General features: G+C 40.6%; 1 protein-coding gene across 2 annotated transcripts; it reads right to left on the bottom strand.

Annotated features, from left to right (window-relative positions):
• Positions 1-78: 78 nt before the first annotated feature.
• Positions 79-22,058, bottom strand: LOC119221873 (probable G-protein coupled receptor 153). Of its 2 annotated transcripts, XM_037478021.2 has the most exons (7): positions 21,418-22,058; positions 13,341-13,957; positions 9,996-10,425; positions 7,066-7,255; positions 5,485-5,514; positions 3,256-3,275; positions 79-2,790 (listed from the first exon to the last, which is right to left on the bottom strand). In XM_037478021.2, exons 2-7 carry the CDS (start codon positions 13,712-13,714, stop codon positions 1,990-1,992), a joined length of 1,845 nt encoding a protein of 614 aa, XP_037333918.1. In that variant the 5' UTR covers positions 13,715-13,957; positions 21,418-22,058; the 3' UTR covers positions 79-1,989. The 2 variants fall into 2 exon arrangements, with proteins under 2 accessions (XP_037333918.1, XP_037333917.1); XM_037478020.2 differs by lacking the exons at positions 3,256-3,275; positions 5,485-5,514 and adding an exon at positions 4,808-4,992 and having other exon boundaries at positions 21,418-22,057.
• Positions 22,059-24,829: the final 2,771 nt, after the last annotated feature.

Genomic DNA, 24,829 nt, shown 5'->3' with positions numbered 1-24,829 from the left:
CATCACCTTGTGAATATAATCAGTAATATCTTTAACAAAGTTATAATTTGAACAAGGAAATCATAACATTTAACATAATTCATATTTGAGTCATAAATCTTTTAATGTTACAAAATTATAATTTAATATTGTAAACAACAAAATGCAAAAATCTCCAACAAAGCAATGTTTGACAGGTAAATGTGATGTTTTGCTTCCAAAGGATGCATTTCAGCTAAATACAGCAATGCAGTCCAGTTGAATATAGGCTGCAATAAGTGAGAGGAACACGAATACATAATTCAAAATAAACATTTAAATGACTGCAGGTATAAAATGAATATATGTCAAACATGTGCAACTTTATTACTTGGATAATAGCAAAAGGGCACATATCAATGTCATGTTATCCTTACCTTATATTTTCTTTGAAAACCTTTTAATGTCCAAATACATTCGGGTTAGCAGTTACTGCACGTCCACGCCCAGGGTTCTTCCTCCTTTTAGTGAGCACATGTTCACATTGGGTAAAAAGCTTTTTAGTGAATTTAACAGGCTTTTTGAAGCATTGCACAAGTTCACTGCAATGTGATTGAGGGAGCAAAGTATAAGAAGTTCACAAAACTATGGTCACTGATAATCCCATTACTGTCCTTGACCTTTATTCTTTGATACAGTGACGAATAACCATATTTTCTCTCCAAATATATATTCATAGAAAATGAATAAATGCAAACACATCCCTGAATCCATATGCGGGGATACTTCGATTTGCTAACATTTATGGGGCTACAATAAATCCCATTACTTCATTCGCAATTGAGCGCCATTGGTCTTAGATAACATATCAGATGCCTGCTTTTTGTTGTAGCATTTACAATTACTATACACCATTTCCATTCTTTTAACAATGTTCCTAATTGTTGCTAACATCTTTAAAGGGTTTTAGAACATCATCAGAATTTAACTTATGCTACACCTAGTCAGCTTGACCATTCAACCGTAGCCCCATTTTACATATTTTCGAAGTTCCTTCTTATGGAGGATTAAAAAAGTGATTGGCGCACTCTTCCACGTTACTGAAACAAATGAGAGTTGAGGTCAGGCTGACATGCTCAGTTGAAGGTGGTGGGTAACAGTTGTGCCATAACGTCTCCAAAGTTGACATAAACATTGGCATGAGAATTATGTGGAAAAGTTCTAAGCAAAGGTCCTATTAAACATAAAAACACTTACACCATAAATCCAATATGTTTTCTTCTACAGGACATTTCAATCTATTTTCCACACTCCTTAGGAATTTAGGGGTCTTTATGTTATATCTCAATATCACACAGGAACTTTAAAAGTATTAGGCAAAAAAGGAGTTTGGCATTAGAAGGCTCAGTTTTGACAAAGTGTGCTTGAAAAATATAAAACAAGCATGTGTTTATGTTAATAGAAAAGGTGTACATCATAAAAGAAAAACAAACATGTATACTGTGGAGTGTCCAGAAGTTAATTTAGAGTTTGGTTTGACAGCCAATGTGTGCATACAACAAAAAACACACAGCTATTATAGGGCAAAATGAAGTACAATGAGTTCTTAGGTGCAAGAAAAAGGAAAGAGAAAAATACCTCCTTAAACAACAACCTCCAACTGGAATTCTTTGAGCAGTTCATAAGAAACAACATCAAACAGTTAAAACAATGTGCCAATGTTCTCTATTTGAAAAAAGGTGGTATTTGTAACAGTACTAGAAAAAAAAAGTAATTTGGTGATATAAAAGCTGAATAACAATACCACACAAACTTGTCACAGTCCCTCAATAGGAATTTAACTTTAGGCCCATTCAGAAAAGCTTCTAAAGCCATTTAGCATAGTTGCATGTTGGTGGTATATATAGTAAAACTGAATAGTGGCACAAGTAAAAGGGACAAATAATCCAGGATGTCACTTTCGCATAACCATCAATACCCTGTTGGTTGTCATTACTTCAATATTAATGCTACCGAGGGTAAACTTTGCTTTTAGGTGGCGGAGCCGACAGAATCGGAGTGGAAGGTGATGTATCCCTTGGAAGACCCCGAGGGTGTGCTTAAGAAACTATTCGCGCCGACGTCGCCCCTGTCGCCCTTGCTCTGGTGCTTCTGATAACTCCAGTCAGCTGCAGCGTCCTCTCCGGCTCCTCCGCCCGTCCTGGGCCTGCAGGCGGCGCGCCCGTGAGTCCGCGGGTCCGCCGCGCACAGCTGCTGCTTCCCGTCGCGCGCACGCTCGCGGTCGCCTTTGCCGGCGGGCCGGTCCGCTTTGAGTGAAGCCTCGTGCGCGTCCTCCCGGCTGCTGCTCCTCCTGTGTTCCGAGAGCCGCCTGAGCGCGTGAGGCTCTCGCTCGAAGTCTGTGAGCGGGAAGTGAGGAAGGAGGACCGCGTGCTGCTCGTACGCATTTGGGACTAGCGAGATGGCGGAGGCGCGCCGCGGGCTCTTCCTGGGGCTCGGCAGCGGCGTTTCGTCGATGAAGTTGATCACCTCATCGCGGCTAAAACACCGCAGCGCGTCCTCGTAGTGCTCCCCGCCACCAACCACGCGCGGCAGGTGCTTGAGGGAGTGCGCGCTTTCCTCAGAACGCCGCCGCTTGCGATGCGGGTGATGGCGGCTCTGCTCGTGGTAGGAGACCAGACTGTTCCTGCGCCTCTCGCGGCGCGGCAAGGTGGAGCTGTAGTGGGCAGTCACTATCATGTCCTCGGTGGAGCCCCATCGGTGAAGGTATGAGGGGATCTGGTCGCTGGTCCACATGTCGGTATCGTCGTGGGAGTATCTTCTTGTAGGGGGCACCTGAACGCAACACACAGAGAAAACCCTTCAGTGGGTAAATGACTTGGCCATTACTTGTTTTACATTACAGCAAAACAGAACCATTAAGCATTGTGGCAGTGCTCATTGGTAACGTTACAATATATGTTATATTATCAAAAGGGCATTACAAGAACGCTTCTGTGATTACACACTGCAATTTTAGTAATTCCACTGACCTGCAGCAAGGACTGTTTAGGGTAAATATTAAGGTTAGTGGCATTAAGCTCGGTGATCTTTTTTAGGCAAGTATAAATATCCATTCTATTTTTTAGAACCCTGGTCCAGCTGTAGAGCAGCATGATAGGTGTAATTTTGACTTATATTGTTAATGAGTCCTTAGCATTTTAAGATAAAGCAACATGGTTACAACTGAACTAGTTTACGCCTCCTTTATTTGAAGATGAAAATGACAAAAGATGATCGTTCCCTACACGTTATACTCACATTCCATTCTGCTCTGACAACTATGCAAGAGAGAGAGGATTTGTCAAGGTGACATCAAGAGCCACAAGATTGATATCAGCCTGCCCCCCTGTGGTGGGTTTTAGTAAATACAGAGAAATGAGACAGCAGACTATACAGTAGCATTGAGTGTGTAAGGTGGGAGGGCTGGACAGCAGAGGGCAGCACAAGCATAGGAATGAATTAAGATGCACGATGAAGAAAGACAGACTCCCACAACTAGCTAATAAAGCCACAGAGGCGTTATTCTCAATTAAAGCCATGCAAGAAGGAATATTCTCAAATGGATAGTCTATTGATTGGATTGAATAAAGGTTTGGTTTCAGTTGGGGCATAACCCCTCCCAACAGCAAAAACAGCCACTGTAACTGAAATTAAAAAAATGCACCTTACTTGGTTCATTATCACATGTATACATCAATCAATAACACCGCTAAATATTCATTTACAATCAAATGAATCTAAATCTAATGACTATTTGTCACAAAAACAATGGATGGAGTAATGAGTTGGTCTGATGAAATGATACTACTGTATACATCTCTGTTTCCAGGCTTTGCAAAAATTCAAATTAAATAGGGATCCAATTCAATCACTGGTCTTTAAAATGTTGGACATCTGGGGTGTAATACCAGCTAAATATGTGTGTGTGTGTGTGTGTATATATATATATATATATATATATTATTATATACACACACACACACATATTTACACAAATTTGTTTTCCAATGAGTAATTTTTTCAAGTTATTGTAGATTGCTTCAGCTGCACTGACAAAACTGAAGCCCTTGTTAAGTTGCTTTCTGACAAAGATGACACAGTATAAAGATGCTTTGTTAAAAGTTAATATTGTGAGGGGTTGCATTGGTTGATTCTAAAGTTAAATATCATCACCACAGCCTTCCAGGCCAAGTCAAGCAACATTTTCATCATCACTGCTTCAATCAAATCTTTTAATAATCTTCAAGTTTACTGTGGGCCTGCATTGCAATTTGCAGTGTAAGTATTGTGACAAAATCCGGAAATAAACTTTTGTTGAATTGACATAGAAGGCTGCACGTTGGGAAATAACGTTTTGGCATAAATGCAGGCTGAAAAAGAAGCATTTCACAGCCCTGCATCTGACTGGGATGGATGTCCGATCCAATGGACACAATGCTTTTGGGTAGAACATGAACAAAGGTTTATAGTGCTTTCATGAAACCTTGAGAGACTCCTGAAATGTAGAAGGTAAGTCAGTTACTAAGCTCTTACCCTTACAAAATAAAAACAAAGTTAAATGCATGTATGCCCATGGTTAGGACAGATTATTTGATTAACTTCTAACATGCTAATCGGACTGTCGATGGTCAAATTTACCAAACATTAATCAGCCAGAGCGTATTAGTGATTAATGTAAAATAGAAATCTGTGGCATATCTGGTGGAGATAGCATTACAAAATGTTGGATGATTAACAAGCAGTGTCATTTTTAAATAGTGCATTTGATCAAGTGAAATAAATGAAGAAAATTAATAGAAAAAAAATATACCTGCAAATACTGCATTTTATCTTCCTGATGTTCTCTCAATGGATACCCTTGCGGAACCCCCCTTTCTAAGGTTGAGAACTCATACTTGGCATTACGGTCTACCGTCACGATTTCAGGCGCCGAGCTATAGTCAAATGGTCTGTCAAATATTAAGTCGGCATGAATTCCTCCATCTTGGCTGTTTTCTGCAAAGTGCAGAAAAGCACGAACGTCAGGATTAGAGAGCAACGAACTCAATACACAAGACAAGACAGACAGACGAATAGAAAAGAGGACAAGCTCCACTGTCCGGTTTTCTTGATTTAGCCTGTGGGTATGCTCTATGAAGGTATAGCAAAAAAAAAAAGACGTTGCTATAAAACTGAACAATAGTTCAATTTGAATGTTTAGTAGAAAGAAGAAAAAAAATCCTTTATGGGCACTATTTAAAAATAGCTAGGATCAGAATCTTCAAAAGCCTCAGGGCTGCACATGTAAAGTGTTTTCTGGGTGCATAAATACACATCAACCAAGTCTATTTTCCCAATTACTGCATTCATGTTCATTAAAGATCAATTGGAGATGCGTGTAAAATGCTGATCTTGACGTAAATGTTTGGCCAAAGGGATGAAAGATGAGAGTAGCTCTTTGCACAGGCAGCTTGGCATGCAAGAACAGGAAACAATCCTTATACATACAACTGGGATGAGTTATACATGGCAAGCCCTCTGGAGAAAAAAGCAGAGAACTGGCAGTATTAATTATCACAGAGTATATGTTGTTTTACGGTTCCTGCTGAACAATGAGCAGTTAATCAGGAAGAATGTCTAGAGGTAGAGGATCAACAGGTTGGGAAGGTTAGAAACAGGAGAGAAGGCGTTCAGATTGGGTTGAGTTTAAACAGTGGGCGCTAATAGAAAGAGAGATCATTAGTCTGCATGAATTGTTAAGATGTGTAAATTGGCATACAAGCCGTTATGTTTGGACCACATTTTGTGCAACCGTCTGATTCTTTGGTACAATGCCGCTTTAGACGAGCATCTCTCTTGTTATGCATTTGTCAGATCAATTAAATTCATACTTCCGCCTTAAAATATATACTATTGTCCTTTTTTAAGTCAGTACTATAGGACTATTCGACAGGAGTCCACGTCACACAAAGAATAATAAATTAAAAACAAAAACAATGTGTAGAAATTGTGTTTTAAGAAAAATACTTGGGTGTAACCCTTGGGGGAAATCATAATGAGATAAAAGTGCTGCTCAGCTCACTCGAATTTTTATATGATGATCCTCTCATACTATGGCTTTTTAGAGGAAAACTGTGCATAAAACACATTTGTTTCACAGCAATATTTATTTTCTATTTTGTAATAATATTACTCTACTTCTATTAAAAAAACCCATCCCTTTTCCTTCTTATTTTGTTATTAATTTGACAGCCCCAAGCAAACAGGTGTCCATATTTCCTCCCAAAAGGGTTAAATACATCCAATCAATTGCTTTAAAATGAACAGTTTACATTTTTAGGTTGACCAATTCCAGTATTTCGAGGTTTGATCTGACTGCATATAGATGTCAGTAACAGACAACTGTAATTGCATAAGTTAATACTTAGAACATCAAGCAGAGTAGTGCAAATGTAACATCAAACAACCCAAAACATTCATTTACTCACTCAGCCCATTTCTCAGCTGTATAAAGAACAACTCTGTATGAACAACAGCTATATTTGTGTACGTGCTGTGTTGAAAGTGGCCACAGAAATATTTGCACCACATGGATTATGTTTATAAAGCCACAACCTTTAATTTGACAGAATAAGAATCTCCATACTGTACCTTAAGGACATGGTGGACATGTGTATCAAACATTAGGCTATAGACTAAAGATTTTAGATAAATGCTAACCCATGTTGTCTTCTATATCATGGTGCTTAATTTCCCCAACACCCTAGGCAAAGAGACAAAACCATTTAGGTTGATAAATCACATTGGTCTCTCCGATTCCTACAGCCAAGGGCCGTCTACAACAGAACCAGCGCTCTGTGCACCAACCGTAAGTTCAGAAACTCGTCTTTGACTCGCACTTGGATTTTACAGACTCAAGCAAATGGTCTTAAATTTGTCCCCAGAGACCATTTAAGTGGACAAACTAAAGGCTCTTTAGAGCCGTTACTAGTCTTACGTAATAGGACTCAATCATCCATAGTCACATCATCAGGTAAAGAGGAGGGGAAAAGGAGGCAGGGGATAGGCAGAGGATTTCCAACAACTTACCCTCATCCACGTCGTCGTTGGACATGATGGCGACGCACTTCTCCCACACCATGCGGATGTCAGCCCGATAGCGGTCACAGGCCCAGAGGAACATGGGCAACAGGATGGACTGAGCAATAGAGCACCACACCACACACAACACCATCCAGTTGTAGGAACGGTCAAACTTCAGACTGGCAAAGCTCACAACCTGGGCAGGGTAAGCAAAGGGTTATACTGATTGGTTAGGAACCCTGTGCTAAATATCACAGTCCCATTCAAATCCATTCGTCAATGTTCAGAGCCCTGATATCTAGTATATATTTAATCATTCGATTGGCTTTACTGGGGTTCCAGAACACAACTCAACTCCAATGAACGGGTACCAACGTGTACCTGGTCATCGACATTGCTCGATTGAAACAGCACCTGCTCATTAACATCATAGCAGTTAAGGGGCATATTAAGGGCAAGAAGTAACTAAAGTCACAAGTAGAATATGAAGAGATCAACAAACTGACTTTGGCCTAACCCAGATGACAAAACCTGTACTTCATGTGTAGTTGGCCAGTGAAAGACCTGCTGTAAGAACCATTAAGAGATACGTGCTCCAGCAACACTGTTTTCTGATAACAAACAGCATACATTAATGAAGTTTTGCTAGTGTTTAAGATTTTTCCAAAACTGGTCCAGATGATTCAGGTCACTTGTTGGATTACTCATTACATGTCATATTCTTTATTTCCTCTCTGCATTCCAGTACTGGGCTGCTTTCGTATTGTAAAGTGGTGGGGCATTACTGGTTAGGGCAAAACCCCTTTATACAATGAGCAATAGAACTGACATTAGTTAGCCACCCCGGTGGAGCCATAGTGCTGATGATACCTGATGATTAAAGTCCATCGCTTCAGAGTCTAACCCTCATATTCAAGAAAAACTATGATCAGATTAAGTGAAACTCCTTATCTTGGATGTTATCCCCGCTGATCATATGTTGAACTCTAGCACCTGCCACATGGCAACACCTTCAGTACGTGACCTGAAGTTGTGAAGTCTCAATTGATTTTGATCTTCTTTGTCTATTGAGTTTAATCAAAAGTAGAGTAGAAAGTACAAAAAACACTGTAAATTAACACAGGTCATCCACTTAATTTTAACACACTTTTAGGCAGGAAGCATACATGTAATAAAACATTTTGGCATTGTAAAATGCTAAAATCCATTATGAGTCTGGAAAGCGTAAGTTATGGTATTGTTACAGCACATGTACTTTCCACTGAGAAGTACTTTTTAAAAGTATTCAGAAGCTTAATAATCAATAATCAATATTTTATAAAATCTTGGGAGTACAACCAGAAGATCAACTCTTTACTTTTGCGCACACACACCATTTGGTGATTCTATTGTGTTGCTCATACCCATTTGTCGCTATTTTGCTGTGCAAAACGATACATTTGTAAGTGTGTTACAGATTTCCATGCATTTAAATAGCTCATTACATCAGGCCATAAAGACGACTAGATGAACTTTTGTTGTTTCGGTCACTGCACTGGAAATTGGATCTTTCATTAGCACTGTTCTACCCTCTCCGTTATGCTCACACATAACAGCATGGTGTAGATAAGGTGATACACCACTGGTTCAATCAGTTTCAGGCTATGAAGCAACACAAATGTGGTTTCCCCTCTGATCCTGAAATTAGGGCAGACATGATGTTGTTAAACCTGAAGTTATATGAAGATTATGATATATAAGGCTGGTTAAGCAGCACACATATTGGACACACAAGATATTTTTAGATTATTTTTTAACAACAAACAGCATTGGAAAGTGCATTCAAAGAAATAATGTGTTTTTTTTGAAGCAGTATAATGCTGTTGTGCAATGTTTATAATCACTTAAATGGTCACATTCCTTCATCATTTCTGTCATTTCTGGAACTGAAGCAAACAAACAACCGTGGGATTAAGAACACTAATGGATGTTTCTACTGTGATTTGTGGCAAAGCACTAGTTATCTTGATGTGTGCTTTAGATTTCTGCATTAAAGGCTTGAGGAGATAGTGGTGCTTTGTGCTGACTGTCTCCCATTTTGAAGTCATAACTTACACAAGTTAAATCTCATAAAAGAAAAGCTGGAATCTTACAATATTGCACTCAATTGCATCGAATAAATGTTGTCTCTAATCAGATAAGAAGAGGGTAGTGTCAAAGTACATCAAACAAACAAACATGGCTCTATGTTGGCTTGCTTTTTAGAAGCACGATGGCTTGGCTTTTTCATCGACAATACGCCCTCAGCCTCCCCAGACTCCTAAGTCGGAATAGACAACCAATGAGTTGACTTGTTTAAAAAATGAATGAGAACCTGAGGGGGGAATTTGCAAACCAAATGGCGACACATTGAAACAGCACTTGCTCCTTCTTCACCCTACTGATAATGCAATTGAAGGATCAGTTCCCAGAGAAAGTAAGGTGAAGGTAAACATAGGGTTCGGCAATATATTGATTTCATTTGAATATTGTGATACGAGACTAGATATCATCGTGAACGCATTTTCTTTTCCCGTTTTTAAAGACTACATTATAGTAAAGTTATGTAACTTTCTAAACGTACCAGAATGTGGAAATATATGCGTTTAACTCATTTAATCATCAAGTCGACATTACTAATGATTATTTAATCAAATGTCATTTTGTAAACCTAAACGACCTGTACCTGGGACCAGTCTATAGCTTTACAAACATTATAAAATTGTGGCACAATTAATTAAACAGTGCAGAAGACATGAAATCCTTTTTCACTCGATAGGCACAAGAGTGTTCTTTACAGTTGGTTAACGGTGCTAGTGGTAAAATAAAAAAAACCTTCATTTGGAATTTGATTTTACTTTGAGCTTTGTGTATCTGGGAGTATCTCCATTGTTGCCTGCAATTATGAGAATACTCACCAGTATGGGGAAGCCTGTGAGGAAGTCGTAGATAAAGACAATCCCACTGATCAGGTAGGTGATTTGCAGTGATGTCTTGAGAGGCTCCGATCCATCAATGGATGATCTGCGCTTCCCCTGGGCGTCCTCCACCACTATGGTGGGGACGTTGAACTTGTTCTTGTCAGCCTTGTGGCCCGCCTGGATGGTAAAGGTCTGGAAGAGAGCGATGCCAATGCAGATCACACCCATCGCAACACTGCCCCCTATCAGTAGCAGAAAGCACACGCCGAAGCCCAGGCCGATCTCCGTCACAATGAATCGGCAGTCAGAGGTGTAGAAGCGGTCGATGGTGTCGTGCCAGCCCACAGCTGGAAGTGTTGACAGGATGAAAGACACCATCCAGATGCCCATCACTGTGTGCACTGCCTGCTTCTTGGTGTTACTCAACCTGGAAGCAGAACAAGATTTCAACAGTCAATCAGTCAAACTGCAGCCAAGCCTTCAAGAGAAGGGTGTTTTTCTTCTTCTTTTCTTAAGTGTAAGTCGTGTAGCCCATACCAGGTCTTAAAACTAGTTAACCATCACTTCGATACTGAATACTTTTATAGGAACAGTGCAGATTTTGTGAACTAACAAAATGTTCCATTAAATAATTCAATAAGGCACTAATCAGGTGTGACAGCACAATTATGCTTTATACAGAAAAATATAATGGCAAAAAAATAGGATGTCTTAAAAGTCGGCGGAAAGGACCTTTGCAAAACTGTAGATCTGCACCTGGGACATAAAAGCTGAAAAATCACTGTCCCTCTCATGCATCATGCCGAGAAAATGGAAGGAAATCAATGTTTTGTTGATGGCTAAAGATTGCTTTTCACGTCCCTCCGTCTATTTTGTCATCTAGGTCTATTCCAGTAGGAAGAGATTTCCATTTCCTCTCCCCTTTAAGCAACAATGCGGTTGTAGGTGAACAAGCTAAAATCTCATACAACCAATCCCTTTTTAGCTTGTAGAATAGGTGTGTACTACATTGATTTTGTCACATGCAGCATTTATACATTGGCCTCTAATAAATAGCTATAGTGAGTAGCTCCACGTAGGCCCTTTAGATTAGACGTATGTCTCCTGCATTATTTGTGTCAGGAAGGAATACACTGGATACTCTGTCAAGTGTGATTCTTGCAGATGTATGTATGTGTGTATGTATATATATATATATAGTAATGATATGACTGAATATAGTTAAATGTGTGTAACTACTAATGAATCAGTCTACATGCACGGTCATGATAGAAAGGGCTCAAAGAGGGCAGCAGCTTCCTTTATCTTTGCACTATGGCTCTGTGCAAAGGCAAGTAGGTATTGTTGTCAATGTGAGTAATTATGCTAGCCTTTCCTGAATGTGCCCGGGGTGCATATGACGGGAATGTTACGTCACCAAGCTGCTTGAATCTATTACCAGAGAGAAAGCATTGTGAAGGGGAAAAGCTCCAAAGAGACAGTGAGCGCAGCATGATGAGAGCAGCTGCCGAAGTACACGGTTGGAATTCATAATTCAGGCCTTCGGTGTGTGTAAATGTCAGAGACAAGGCAGCCATGCTACCTCAGCAGGGCAAACGTGAAGGGGTTTAAATGAAAGATGAACAGCAATTACACGGTGCATCGTCTGAGCAATCACTCCACCATATCATTGTTAAGAGTGACTTGAAAACAAGAAGAGGAGCTTCTGAGAGGAAACGCAATGCTTCCAGGCCGGAGATGAGGGGGAATATAGTCAGATGAGTGAGAGAACAGATGAGGGAGATAAAAGCGTTTGAGTAAACCATGATATCTCTGTGTGTGTATCAGCCAATGATGACAGCTGCACAAGAAATATTGATGGGAAGATTAACCAAAGATTTAAAAATGAAGTTTGCACATCATATATCAGCATCTGCTTATCTGCAAAATTGGCAAAGCTGACTAGGCGGATAGCCTGTGCATCTGTAGGCCAATCAGAGCATGCGACAGGAAGTCAAATCACTCTTCGTTTTACAGCAGGAGAGGAAGGTAATAGAATACTCATCTTCACCACATGTACCACAGCATTCATTGCTGCACCATTTCAACAACTCGTATCGTAGCCTGTTGGTGTTGTGGAAACCTAAATACCAATTTCATATAGGCTTCCTCAGCGCTTGTCCTAAAAAAGCATTCATGTGCAACTGATGACCAGAAATGACTAATAAAAAAGCCAAGACCTATGAGCCTGCAGAGACACAAACGTGCATATTGATGGTTATGTGATCAGTACTATTCTAGGTTTGAGGCTGGACGGCTGTTGGTATCATCATGTATCACTGCAGACACAATGTCAAGGGGACATGACATCATGCAACAACCTCCTGGTTTGTAAAGCTAAAACACAAACAGTATGCTTGACATAAGTTTTATTTGTAAAAGTGTCATTTTTGATTAAATTCCATTAAAAAGAAGATTATGTTGAAGCAGCATGTGCATCCCTGAATTCAAAATATCATTAAAATCTTGTTTCCAAGGAAGCAGCAATGTGGTTCAGAACATCAGATTACATGTGAACAGCTGATGTCTCTCAAGAATCTAACAGGACCAAAATGGTGTTACTGCAGACTGCTGTGTGTGTGAAGCAGATCTTTATTTTTAATTATTACTGAGTAATATCACTAGTTGTGATGAGCCAAATGAAGCTGTAAGCTCGAGCTGGCAGATGCTCAGTCTAGATGGTTTTTACTTTTAGTGTTACCCTGAATAACTGCAATCAGTAGATGTAGTGCCACTGGGAGGAGAGACGTTTCACCAAATGCAACATTCCTCGCAAAAACACAAGTAAACAGCCTGACAATTGGCACTAATCTAAACTTTTTCCATCCCATCTCAGGAATCTGCTCAGAAGGGAAGCAAGTGGTCCACAATTTGCAGATTAAAATGTCAGAATGTGTTCAGGTGAAGCATTGGACGATGTTGGAATTCAAAATGTGTTTATAAATTATACTGCTTCAAAATATGTTTAAAAAAGTGATGGTTGAATGTATATTAGGCCGAATACTGTGCCCTGATCAGAATATATAAAGATGCATAACAGGAATGTAACAGCTTAGTAAAACATCACTCACGTACAGAATATACTGTGTTTTAATGTGTCCAATATATTGGGCTGACACTATTCACCTGTAATTTATTGGAGTGAAGACCTTTAGAAAGAAATCCCCAAAAACCTGAGAGTAGGCAAATTATCTCTAATGGTATGAGACCCGTCTTGATACTATGAGACATACATCTGTCATTTGGGTGAAATGTTAATGTTAATGTGAACGACTATAAACATAACAGAGTCAAGTTTCTTACCTGTAGTTTACAGGCCAGCGTACCATCCACATGCGGTGATAAGAGAGGGACGTGACGGAGAAGCAAGTGACCAGCGTGAGGGTGTAGAAGGTGGAGACAAACACCTTGCACAGACCCTCGTTCCACTCGTAGTTTGAGTGCTGGCGGCGCAGTGTTATGACACAGTACATGGTGATAGGGATGGCCATGTTGAGGATGTGCGTGCCCGCAAGCGTGCAGATGAGGAATTCAAGCGGCTTCCACTTTTTCTGCTTGGCACTGACGCTAAGGATGCTCCAGGTGTTGGCCAGGATGGACACGCCTGAGCAGACCAGCCAAGCCAGCGTGTTGGCATTGATGACGTCATCCTTCATGGTGGTTACCTCATCCACCATGTTGGAGCGGGGCGGAGCGCGGGGGTCCACAGGGAACTGTTGGTGAGAGCAGGTACACAAGAGGAGAAGGAGGAGGTGACGGGCAGGAGGGGATTCAGAACGTCGGGCAAAGCAGGCATCCTATCTGGGTGGGCGTGCACTCTCCATGGGAGGGCCACAGCAGGGAGGGGACATGGAGGAGGTGCGCCACAGCAGAATATTAGAGGGGCAGGATGAAGGAGCCGGGGCAGTTCCCTTATGAGCCTGAAGATGGAGAGGGAGAGAGGGAGGGGGGGGGGGGGGGGGGGTGTTGCATGGAGTGGTCAGAGACAGAGGACGTAAAGAAGATTATACGAGTCAGTCCAATTCGAAAAAATCCATCAGTTTACTATTATTGCTAATAATGAAAGTCATGTGATTTAGTGCAGTTATCTGTTGGCTGAGCATGCTTTAAAAATGCTGCAAGGGATATGATAAAGACAATAGAATTAAGATACTGGCAAGATAACTGTCATTCATTAAGCAAAAAACATTTCATTGTATGTAGCTGCTGCACTATGTATCAATCCATAATAAAACTAATTATTGTGGCACATAAGAGTGTCTTTTTGCAGTTGTTGCTCAGAGAAGTGATTTAAAGTCAGTTTGTTGTGTTGACGTACAGTGCTTCATTATTTTAGTGCAAGATGTTTGAATTGTATGCAATCCTGTCATCAAAAGTGACAAAACAGCTACAGTTTTGGCCTGTTTTTGGGGCCACTTCCAGCATATAACTTCAGCCCAAAAAGAATCAGAAGAGGAACACTTTAAATTCCCACATTATGGAGTGAAAACTGCTTGGCACTGCTGGAGCATGTTGTCACATCCATTTCCTGTCTTTTGGCATGTCCAAACACTGATGCGCTTTGGGCAAAACCCCAAAGAGGGGACACTAGAAATGACAAAAGGCTCGTCATCACCACCGTGCTCTGACTGCCGCTGACCCAGTCCTCCTCTCTCATCCCCTCCAATGGCACTCTGAACGTGAGTCAGCGGAGGTTATGATGCAGCATCTACACGCTCGAACCACACAGGTCAGGAGGTCATCTTGCAACCACAATATGAGATATGCTGCTGATATGAAAAGGGACTACTTATTCAAACCAAAGCAGATAGTGAGAAAAAAATCAAAACCATCAAAATAAAATGAAATATTACTTCTTAGTGATGCAGAACCGATCAAAACATATTTGTGTGACTTTCATTTCCAAATCAATGAATTTTCAGGTTCGAAAAGGTGCCGATTGCTCCCTCACAGCACATTTTCTTTGTGTAAGTCAGATGGAAAAAACGAGAGGAGAGAACGAGAGAAAGTTGGCAACAAAGACTAATATTATATATCAATAAAGGTTAAAGATATTTTTTCCTATCTTTGGCATTTTCTGAGCTCTGTAAGAAAAGAAAGAAACGGTTTACGGTTACTGCCATGAAAGGAAGTGTTAGACATGATCAGGTTAAACTAATCTACTCTGAATGAACGGCACAACAAATTGCAAACTGCCTCAGAACTACTATACACTTTTAGTGGGTAGTTGTCTTTGTAGAGATAGTAGTGATGCTGCAGTGGTACTGTAGGTGTATGTATAGTAGCAGTATTATGTTAATTGTAGCACTAGTTTATATTTTAATGTTTGAATGACCATAGTGGAAGTTACAGTTGGATCACCCAAAATCCCCTGGCCTCCCAGTCAAATCTGTCCCCTACACAGGAGAAATACACACAGCCTATGTGTAGTAGTCAGTAACATGGAGATGTTGAATGTTATCAGAGTCTCAAAGATTCATTGATGAAGATTAGGAAACAAATATGTGTCATCGTAGCTTTAACGGTATTCTAATAGTTACTCAATTTATAGGACTCCATCATCTACATAACTATTGACATCTAGACTGTGAATACTCACTCAATCGAAAAGGGACAGTAAATAATTGATATTTCAACCTAAGGAAAAATAAATAACTGATTCTGAGACTTCTTGTGTCTTAATAACTGTGACAAACAGAACTATGAACAGGATAACAGGCTTATTTTTACATTTTTAACCCATCCCACACAGTGGGAGTAGTGGGGAGCAGTTAGGGGTTGGGTTCCAATAATTACATGTAAACCTGTTCAAATGACATGATCATTTCCAAAGCTCTAACAATGCTCCCTCGGAACAGTTTGAAAACTGGAGTATTTGTAATGCTGACCCTCATCTCTCAGTATAATCTGTGAGAGCTGGAGTGGACCTCTTTTATAAACTCCCTGTTGACAGGTGGGATGCATGAGGTATATTGCCCGACCTGCAACTCATCCCTGGAGCTGTAGGAGAGTAATGTACTCCGTTTTAGGAGGCTGCATAGCTTTCCCCCGAGCACAGCCGGAGTGTTAAATATTAGATCTCTGATGCCAACAGATGACAGGTGCTTTACTTTGAAAGTCACGTCAGCAGGTGAGATTTTTTGCAGCAGCACCCGGCTTCAAATTTACAAACACTCAGGAGAACCCAACACAAGTGCAGCCCTCTACAGCTTTTATGGGTTAAGGGCCTTATACAGAAAATGTCAGGGACAGTTGCCTGTCCCACTTAAAGGCAATTACAAAACATCATTTAATCACAGTTTTCACCTGCCAAAACTCATTTTATCTGTTTGTAATCACATTAATTTGTTGTACTATGTTATATTGACTACTGTGCAATATTATTGTCTTCTTAAAAAAAAACAGTGGGAGGTGTGGGGGGGGGAATTCCCCCGGGGCTAGCAAAGTGACCTTACTGCGCCTAGCCTGACTGGAAAATGAGAAAATTGCCAAAATGCTATATAATTAGAATTTGAACACTTACAATCTGTTCTTGTCTTGCAAAAAGCTTATTTCTAATCCATTGACAAATTTCTGTTATCAGTATAGGTCTACAACTTGCTTCGGGCTGCAGCCAGTTTAGGCACACTTGTCTCTTCCTCGTGGAGCAGGGGGTCAACCACAAAGTGCTGGTGGAGAGCTCTCCATCACTCCATGACAAATTACAATGGCCCTCAGAGGGCAACACCCCATCAATCTTACTCATCCCTAGTGACCGCTCATTGTACAACTATCAATTAGAGTCCAGGAGGTTTCCTCATGGTGTGACTAATGATCAACAGGAATGGCTTTAACCTTAACCGCACAAAGAAGGTACCACACTCAACAAAGAGGATTCATCTCTTAAAGAAAGGAGCATTCAGGGAAAGGGAAGACAACTGGACGAAAAGTCTTTCATTTTTCAAAAGCTCCCATTATTTCTTCATAAAGACAGATAACAAGGTCATAAAAAGGGAAAAAGCGCTTTCCTCGTACCTTTCTATTTGTGTGCCTGTGTCATTATGCAGTTCCATTCAAAATGCACAAATACCAAAGCCCAAAATGAGCCTTAATTAAATGTATGCTAAATTAATATCTATCAAAGATCCATGCCGGTCACCTTCCAGTGTGTTTACACTGTGAATAGCAGAACTTTTAAGCAAAGAGAAGGGCTTATTGGATCACCACTACCCGACTAACATCCCATCCTTAGATCATCATTGGTAAACCACCATCACATTAAGACACTCTGTTGCGCTGTAATGGAACCACACGGAATCTTGTACTGTATACGTTGCATAGCAACTGCTTCAATCCTAAAGAAAGCCTTCATTAGAAAAGAAACTTTGATCTATCCGCATGTGTCCCTTGTATGTCCAACTGGTAAGACTGTGCAGGTGTAGCACTCAATTGGTGTTTTTCCCTAAATAAAAACAGTGAGTTTCCAAAAAGGAGTCATGACATTATAAGGCCACATAAATGTCCCTACATTTCCCCTCCTTTAGAGCGGGTCTATTTATAGTAATGTCATCGTCACACGGCAATATTATTGAGCAGAGTAATTCTGACACATTGAAAAGTAAAAATGATTTGGCGTCCGAGGTCTTTTTCTAATAACTGCCTCCTCGACTTCAATGTAAAAAACATCAAGGTCAAGTAAAAATATGAAAGGTAACTCAGGTTCACTTCTGAAAAGACAACTTCTGCGTTAAAAGAACAGCACTCACACTAGGATACATAATTATGCAATGTTCACAAGATGGACCAGTAAACACGCATCTTTCATTCTCAACATGTATGTTTTATGTAGGCTAAATAAAAATGTTGCAATTGAAAAAAGGAATATGGGTAAATGATGCATTGCTTTAAATGTTGCTGCTGCAGGGAAAAGTGGAATGGCTTTAACTACTTTCCCTTCAAAAAAGGATGTTACATTGTATTCAATGCTAAATGATGTAAAGAAGCAACGATTACCTCAACATTTAGAGAATTTGACCAGCTCTTATCATGGTTGCCACTTCTCTCCGGTCATTTCACTCAATTTGAAACATTCTAATAGAAAACTATTCAACCATAACTCTACTTAAAAATAGGAAACAAGGCTGCAGTCAAATGGTCTTTTTAGCCTAGGGAGGTTGGTAACTGTGTAAAAAGACTGCTAAGCATTAAAAGTGACAGCCATAAAAAGAGCTGGTTGAATCATCTAAATGCTAAAGGTTGGAGCTTCAATGCTTTCTTATCTCCTAGGATACGCTGCACCATTGTTTACGACAGGGAAAAAGACAATGCCATCCAAAACATTTAAAGCAAAGCCCCATTCAGCTGTCATTAACACCCGCTGTTACTGTTTAATTCTACCCCATGGATACATCGAAAACATCTCTTATTGATTCTGTTTTGGACAGGAATCCTGAATTAAATCATATTGCACTGTTTTTCATTGTACTCATTTTCAATGGGTTATACATTTTAAAGATGTAAAAAAAACGCCCTAGCCTTCAGCAAGTAGTTTGATTGTTCCCCACCTTTCAAGCTATGGAAAAGGAGTTGGCAAAAGAAAGTCATTTTTACGTCCTTTTTGACATGCAATCAATTTATCTTCTCAGCTTCTTGAAAGAAGTTTAGTCTGTGTGGTTCTCTCTCATCTAACATCAACAATGTTTAACTGCAGTGTAGGAAAACATTTGCATAAATACAGACCAAACGAGCCCCTTTGAAACACGACTACAGCTACATCTGCAGATGGCCTGTCCTGAATCAGTTGCATGCTGGAAAAATAAAAGCTGCTCAAATCCATCAATGTTCTGCTCCAGCCTTTTTGGGGTAAAGCAAGGCCATGGTTTAGTTCTCAGTAGTATCTGTGTATATATATATATATATATATATATATATATATATATATATATATATATATATATATATATATATATATATCCACACACACACTGAAACATTGCCTTAAAAGCAGAGTTCTTTTTACTAAGAATTCTGTTTTTAGTAGATTATGAATTTTAGTGAGAGATGACAACGTGCATTTCATACATTTGTATAATCTTCCTGTGGTGAGTACCTCTGCTTAGCTGCTGTCATTGTAAAGTATTAATTTACATCATGTGGCACCAGACAAAATGCACAAGCAGCCATTCTCAAGTAGTAAAATTCCAACAACAACATAATCATCATCATCATCATCATGTTGAAAGCAAATGCCCCTTTCGTTTAATCACAGCCTTTCACTAACAGCAGGTATGCAGAGTGTCCGCCAGGGAAGTCTCTAAACGGAGCCGGTGAAACACCATCCGCTCCAGTCATCAGAAAAGAATCAGCTCCAGAGGTTCTCATCTGAGAAGAGACGCAAGCGAAGACCACTTCTTGAATCGCTATGCTCCTGCTGGAGATTATACATCAAACTGGCAAATTATTGAATGCGGACATACAATACTGTTCTGTGGTCTTTTTTTACTTCTTAAATCACACATTTCACGCACTTCACACCGGTCCAGAATGGACAAATGCATCAAAAAGCATTAGATTAAGTAGCACTGATTAAATACCCATCAAATAATAACAATAGCATTATGCTCTGAGCTACCTGTACATGGCAGTAGGAGATTAATATTCATGTGAAATCTGAAACTATGCTATAATTAGGTTTTGCTGTGCAGTAAAATTGAGATGTCTATAGCAGGACATGCTGAATGGGGTATTTTCTATCAGTCAAGGCATCTAAAACCTTTACTGCAGCTGATTAGAGATTCTTCCAAACAGAATTTATATTTGTGTTTGGCTTGTGTGAAAGTGCATATAAAACAACCATTGCACCCAAGCTTGACATAATTTTCTTAAATACTGCGTGTAGTCATTAGGAAACAGCCAGCTCCCAGCAGTGATATGTCATAGTTTCCATAACTCCCTTCCTGCACTGAATTTTCCACTTCCTACAATCAGCGTCAATTGGATGCCTATTTACACACAAACTATTGATGAGATAAAAAGGGTATTAAAAAGGTCACGAGCCAGGAGTCCTACACGCTCTTTGAGGTTACTGAGGAACGTTGTAAACACTTCTTTCCCAACTGCCAAGAGTAAGTAGTTGAATTTTCCATCACAACCGTAACCCTAGAGGCTCTCTTTCTGTTTATGTTAAGCTACTTCCAGCTAGGACTGTAGCGGGGTCACTGGGCGCCATATGGCAGAGGGTTTAGAGTTTCTATCGGAAGCAGCCCTGGAATTTAAGTAAGTTTATGTGGTGGGATAAGGACATACAGTAGAAACAATATATATATTTGGGTTATTAATAGTCAATCTGGTGTGAGAGAATACTTTTCCCATTTTCATTGAGACCAAATGGTTGTATAATGCTGGCTAACGAAAGGAGAACTGAATGTGTCGCGTGTGAGGGAACTGTAGAATACTCTTCAAAACGAGATAACACGGTCACAAAATGACAGAGCCAAAATGTGTAACAAACAAAATGTCACATATGCCCCGCGAAACACTGTGATCGGTTGTGAGGCTTTGTGGTGTAGCAGCAACTGTCACATGTAGGCTACTTTCTCTGAGCAGTGAATGTGATCAGTGGCTCGCAGACTGTACCTGTGCGTTACCTCCTGTCACTTCTACACCGTCTGCTCTGAGGGGGAAACAAACTGTATTCAATTAATAGAAGCCTGCTCATACTCTTTATCTTTCATTTGTGAGCTTACTACTTCCTTCCTTTCTTTATAGCAGCTTAACTAATACATTGCACATGGATATATATATATATATATATATATATATATATATATATATATTGCTAAGATTGTGGTTAGCACATTGTAGAAACAGTTCACGAGTGACGAGCTTTGTGATTTCAGGAACACCTCGATATTACGTCATGACCTGCTATAGTAAGTACATCAGCTGGTTGTTGGTTAAAATTAGAGCGATTTCTCTCCATCGCCATGTTCATTTAAGTGTTTCATTTTGGTCATTTGAAGTAATCCCACACCTGCGTAATTAGCTACAAAACGTCCGCCTCCGTTAAATGAGGGTAAATCTGCCTACAGGTCATGTTTTTAATTCAATCATTCAATCAGGTCCCTTCCTCAACCGCATTTGTCTCGCATGTAAATTAATTGTAATCCTCGAAATAGGTCAGACTTTCACGGCGGGCCCACAGGAATGTCACGTCTTCATTTAAATGTGTCCATTTACTCCCCCCCCCTCATCAGTTGAACTACAGGACACCACCTGTTTGGATGAAGCCTCGTCGTTTTTCTTTGCCCCCCACACGCACACGCACACACACACACACACGTCACAATGAGCACCGGTAGGTCCGGCGTGATTGCAATCAGCTGTGCGACTCTTTTCTCACCTTTCACGAGACGTGTCGGGCTCCCACGGGGCTCATCGTTCCGTGGAATCAGTACACTCAGCTCGGGTCCCTCGGAGGGTCGTATACATCCCCAAACCGAACCACGCCGGGAGCGTCGCCGGGATCAACTCAGAGGAATGCCCCGCGAGATGAGGGATGAGCCCGGAAGCGCCACATCCCCGCAGCCGCGCTCCTCTTCTCGCCGTCCGAAAAACGTGCAAGACTTTCGGAAGAAAAATGGTTGGCTTCTTCTCACAATGAAGCACGAGGGCCGAAGGAGCGGGTTGTCTTCGTTGTCGTTGTTTTTGTTGTCGTCGTCGTCGTCGTTTTTTTTTTTTAGGCAAAAGACCGACGTCTCCTATTTTTCCGACACCACCGAGACGTGCTACGGATGAGGTATGATTGCTGCGCGCTCCCGACAGCACACGCTCGTGCGCGGGTCAGACGCTCCGTGGCCGTGGGAGTGAACCGCAATGAGAAATAATTCATGGAAAAAGAGGTCGTCATTTTGACAGAGCGAAAGCTGCTCCTGTATCTGTCACGCTGGGTCTGAATCAAAACGGGTCGTTTCACTGCTGCAACCTTTTGAATGAGCATAACAGCTTATTTCACATCAAAGGTCTCATTGGAATGAGTTAATTCAAAAAGGATACTATACTTCCTTTTCACCATTCAAATTATGACTATATGGTGGCCCTTTGGCACTACCAATAAACAAGATTCAATTTTTTTTTTATGGGATCCTTTATTTTTCCCATCCAAACATTTGCATTGAACCTCTCCTGTCAATGAATGTACGTTATTTTCTCATTTTATTCATGATACTTTAAATTAGCTCTTTTCATTGACTGCTTGTTATGTAAGACTCCTTTCCTGGGTGTTTCTGTACGCGTGGCTTTGCTCCCTCTGGGCCTATATTGTGCCCAGTGAGAAGACGAGTATAGGCCTCCATGAGACCAGAGATGCACAGAGGTCCCTGGTGCCCTCTGTTTCTGCCTCCTATTATCAGGATTATTTTTCATTCATTTGCTGGATGGTTTGATGAGCAGTGCACGCTCCCACTGCTCCCCATTCATTAAAGCGATAAGCCTACACACATACTACAGTGCTGCAGTAAACATCCAGGCCCTGAAAGAGTAATGCTACCAATACTGAGGTTGTATGGGGAACGTCCCCACGCAGCCAATCCCGACCAAAAGCTTCTCTGCAACCTCAAGGTTTGCGTTACATTACATTTAATATTTAAATCAGACCGTTGAATGCAATGTCTGTCTTTCGATTTGTTTGTCCACATGGATTTTACAGTTAAGATAACTTGTTCAAAAGTTGATCCAAAACCCCGGCAAGTTGTAGCTCGGGGGAAAGCTGGAGGAGGACTTGGTAGCTTATTTCATTTCACTGCAGATAAATTAAAAGCCTTCAACCATAGCCAAGTCCTGTTTTCAATACCAGTTGAAAGCATAGGCTGAAAGCCCTATCTCGGTCAAAAAGATGAGTTTGTTTATACTTGGCTACCCCCTAAGTGTGAAAACAAGAACATTTAAAGCTATTATATCTAACATGACACTTGGGATGTGACTTCTGGCCCTTACCTGCAAATAGTTTGTTTTGTGTGCAGTTATAATGGAACGTTATAGCACAGACAAACTAAGTTTCACTTAAAACAATTAGTTTGAGCTGGAGATCACTTTAAACTCTGCTCGTGCTGCTTGTCTACCTGGATCTTACTCACTATTAGAAATTGGCAAAGGGAACACTTTAAACAGTTTATTCTATGGTTTCTAGCAAACTTTGGACTGTTATAATGGTACATGGTTTACATCACTCATTGATGATAGCTGCTCAATTTGTCCCTGTTGGTGTGGCTTCCCTCATTTTTGATACTTACTAAAATTTCCGAGGTACAACAGAAGCAAAGGAAAATGCCCTTTTGATGCATCACAATGTGGAAGGAAGAGAGCCAGATGAAAGAATAGAAGTTGACTGAGAGACAGAGAGAGAGAGGATAGATTCAATGTTCTTTCCTCATGATGTTTCATATTTTTATTATTTTTCTTCACAGGGAACTACGTATATACATTTACAAACAATGTCTGAACTAAGGTTTCAGTATGCAGCAGTGTTCCATTTGACTGTGTCTGACTGCAGGAGCAGTTCCTAACGTTCCTTGATCTCAGAGATGCCCATTATTAAGTTGTCCAGGGTAAAGTGAGTCAGTATTGCTTTTGCAAATCAATCCTGAAGATTTATTAATTAGTAATCAATTTACAGAATCCCAATGGGCATCTGTCTATTCTGTCCTCCTTCATGCATGGCCTGCAGAGAATACATATAGCATATATATAGGAACTAATTCCTGATGAAGCTTGTGTAACGAAGCAGATATATGTACACGTATAATGGCGTGTGGATAAATACGGGTGTAGCCTGTTGTGAATGCTTTATCTTTGTAATTTAGACTCTTAAAGTCCATCATTAAAAGCACACATGACAGGGGAGTTTGCTAAGAGAATCAGACTTCCCGTCGCTAACCTCTCCTCTGCAATGCCAGGTGACCTGGAAATAAAAAGTAACAGAAGGCATTGCCGCCCACTGGCTCCGCTGGCACTGGGCTGCCCCCACTCTCACTGTCAGCTACGCCTTCACACACACACACACAGAGAGAGCAGCTCTTTAATACTTCTAAAGGACTATCCTGTTGATGTGTTCCCTCACGCTACTTCATGTCTGGTTTACCTTTCCACCTCTCTACGAGGAGGATTTTGTGTGCCTTGTATGTAGAATAAGTTCCTCCAACTAAGGCCCCCTTAGGAGGATGATAAAAATGGAGTTTCAGGCCAGACAAAGTACGGCCCATCACCTTCTCCCTTTCAAGGAAGCCCTTCTGGCTCCAAGCCCAGGTAACAGAGGAAGGCTTGAATGTAGGAATTGTATTTCTGCTCTGTGAAGGTGTTCCAGGAAGCACAAAAAAATAAACGAAACATTTACTGCCTGAAGCTGACGTCTTTAAACATCAACAAATCCTGCCAACAGAAGCAGTGCTTCATAAAAGTATTGACAGACTTATTTTCACAAGTGACCCCTGTGTCTTGTCTCGTGAGTGAAACCCCCTGCGGTCAGGAAACGAATGGCTTCTGGTCTGCTAATTTAGATGCAAAGACATAAGAGAAAACCATAATGAAGCTGATGCATAGTGCGTAATACATACTGCAGTTCACTAGCAGCAAGCACACACATGATACATTCATTATTTACACCTGATTTACCTAGAAGAGAAAAATTGGTATCTTATAATGTCATCTCTTCTATTTCAAGTCTTTTCACAGCGAGTAACCGTGGTTACCATAGTGTGTGTCTCCCTTTTTATGGTCTCTGTTTGAAAGCCAGCTGCTATGAGCTGTAATAGCCAAAG

This window comes from Pungitius pungitius, chromosome 1 (genome assembly GCF_949316345.1).
Source record: "Pungitius pungitius chromosome 1, fPunPun2.1, whole genome shotgun sequence".
In the NCBI taxonomy this organism is placed as follows: Eukaryota; Metazoa; Chordata; class Actinopteri; order Perciformes; family Gasterosteidae; genus Pungitius; species Pungitius pungitius.
The sequence above is the reverse complement of the archived record's forward strand: the minus strand, read 5'-3'. Positions and strand labels throughout refer to the sequence as shown.

Bases quoted from the DNA above. Each gene is read 5' to 3' on its own strand.
- LOC119221873 (XM_037478020.2), bottom strand. From the start codon at position 13,714: ATGGTGGATGAGGTAACCACCATGAAGGATGACGTCATCAATGCCAAC. The intron at 7,256-9,995 runs GTGAGTATTCTC...TACCCTGCCCAG, and splicing joins TCACAGGCTTCCCCATACTG to GTTGTGAGCTTTGCCAGTCT. The intron at 4,993-7,065 runs GTAAGTTGTTGG...TGCACTTTGCAG, and splicing joins CAACGACGACGTGGATGAGG to AAAACAGCCAAGATGGAGGA.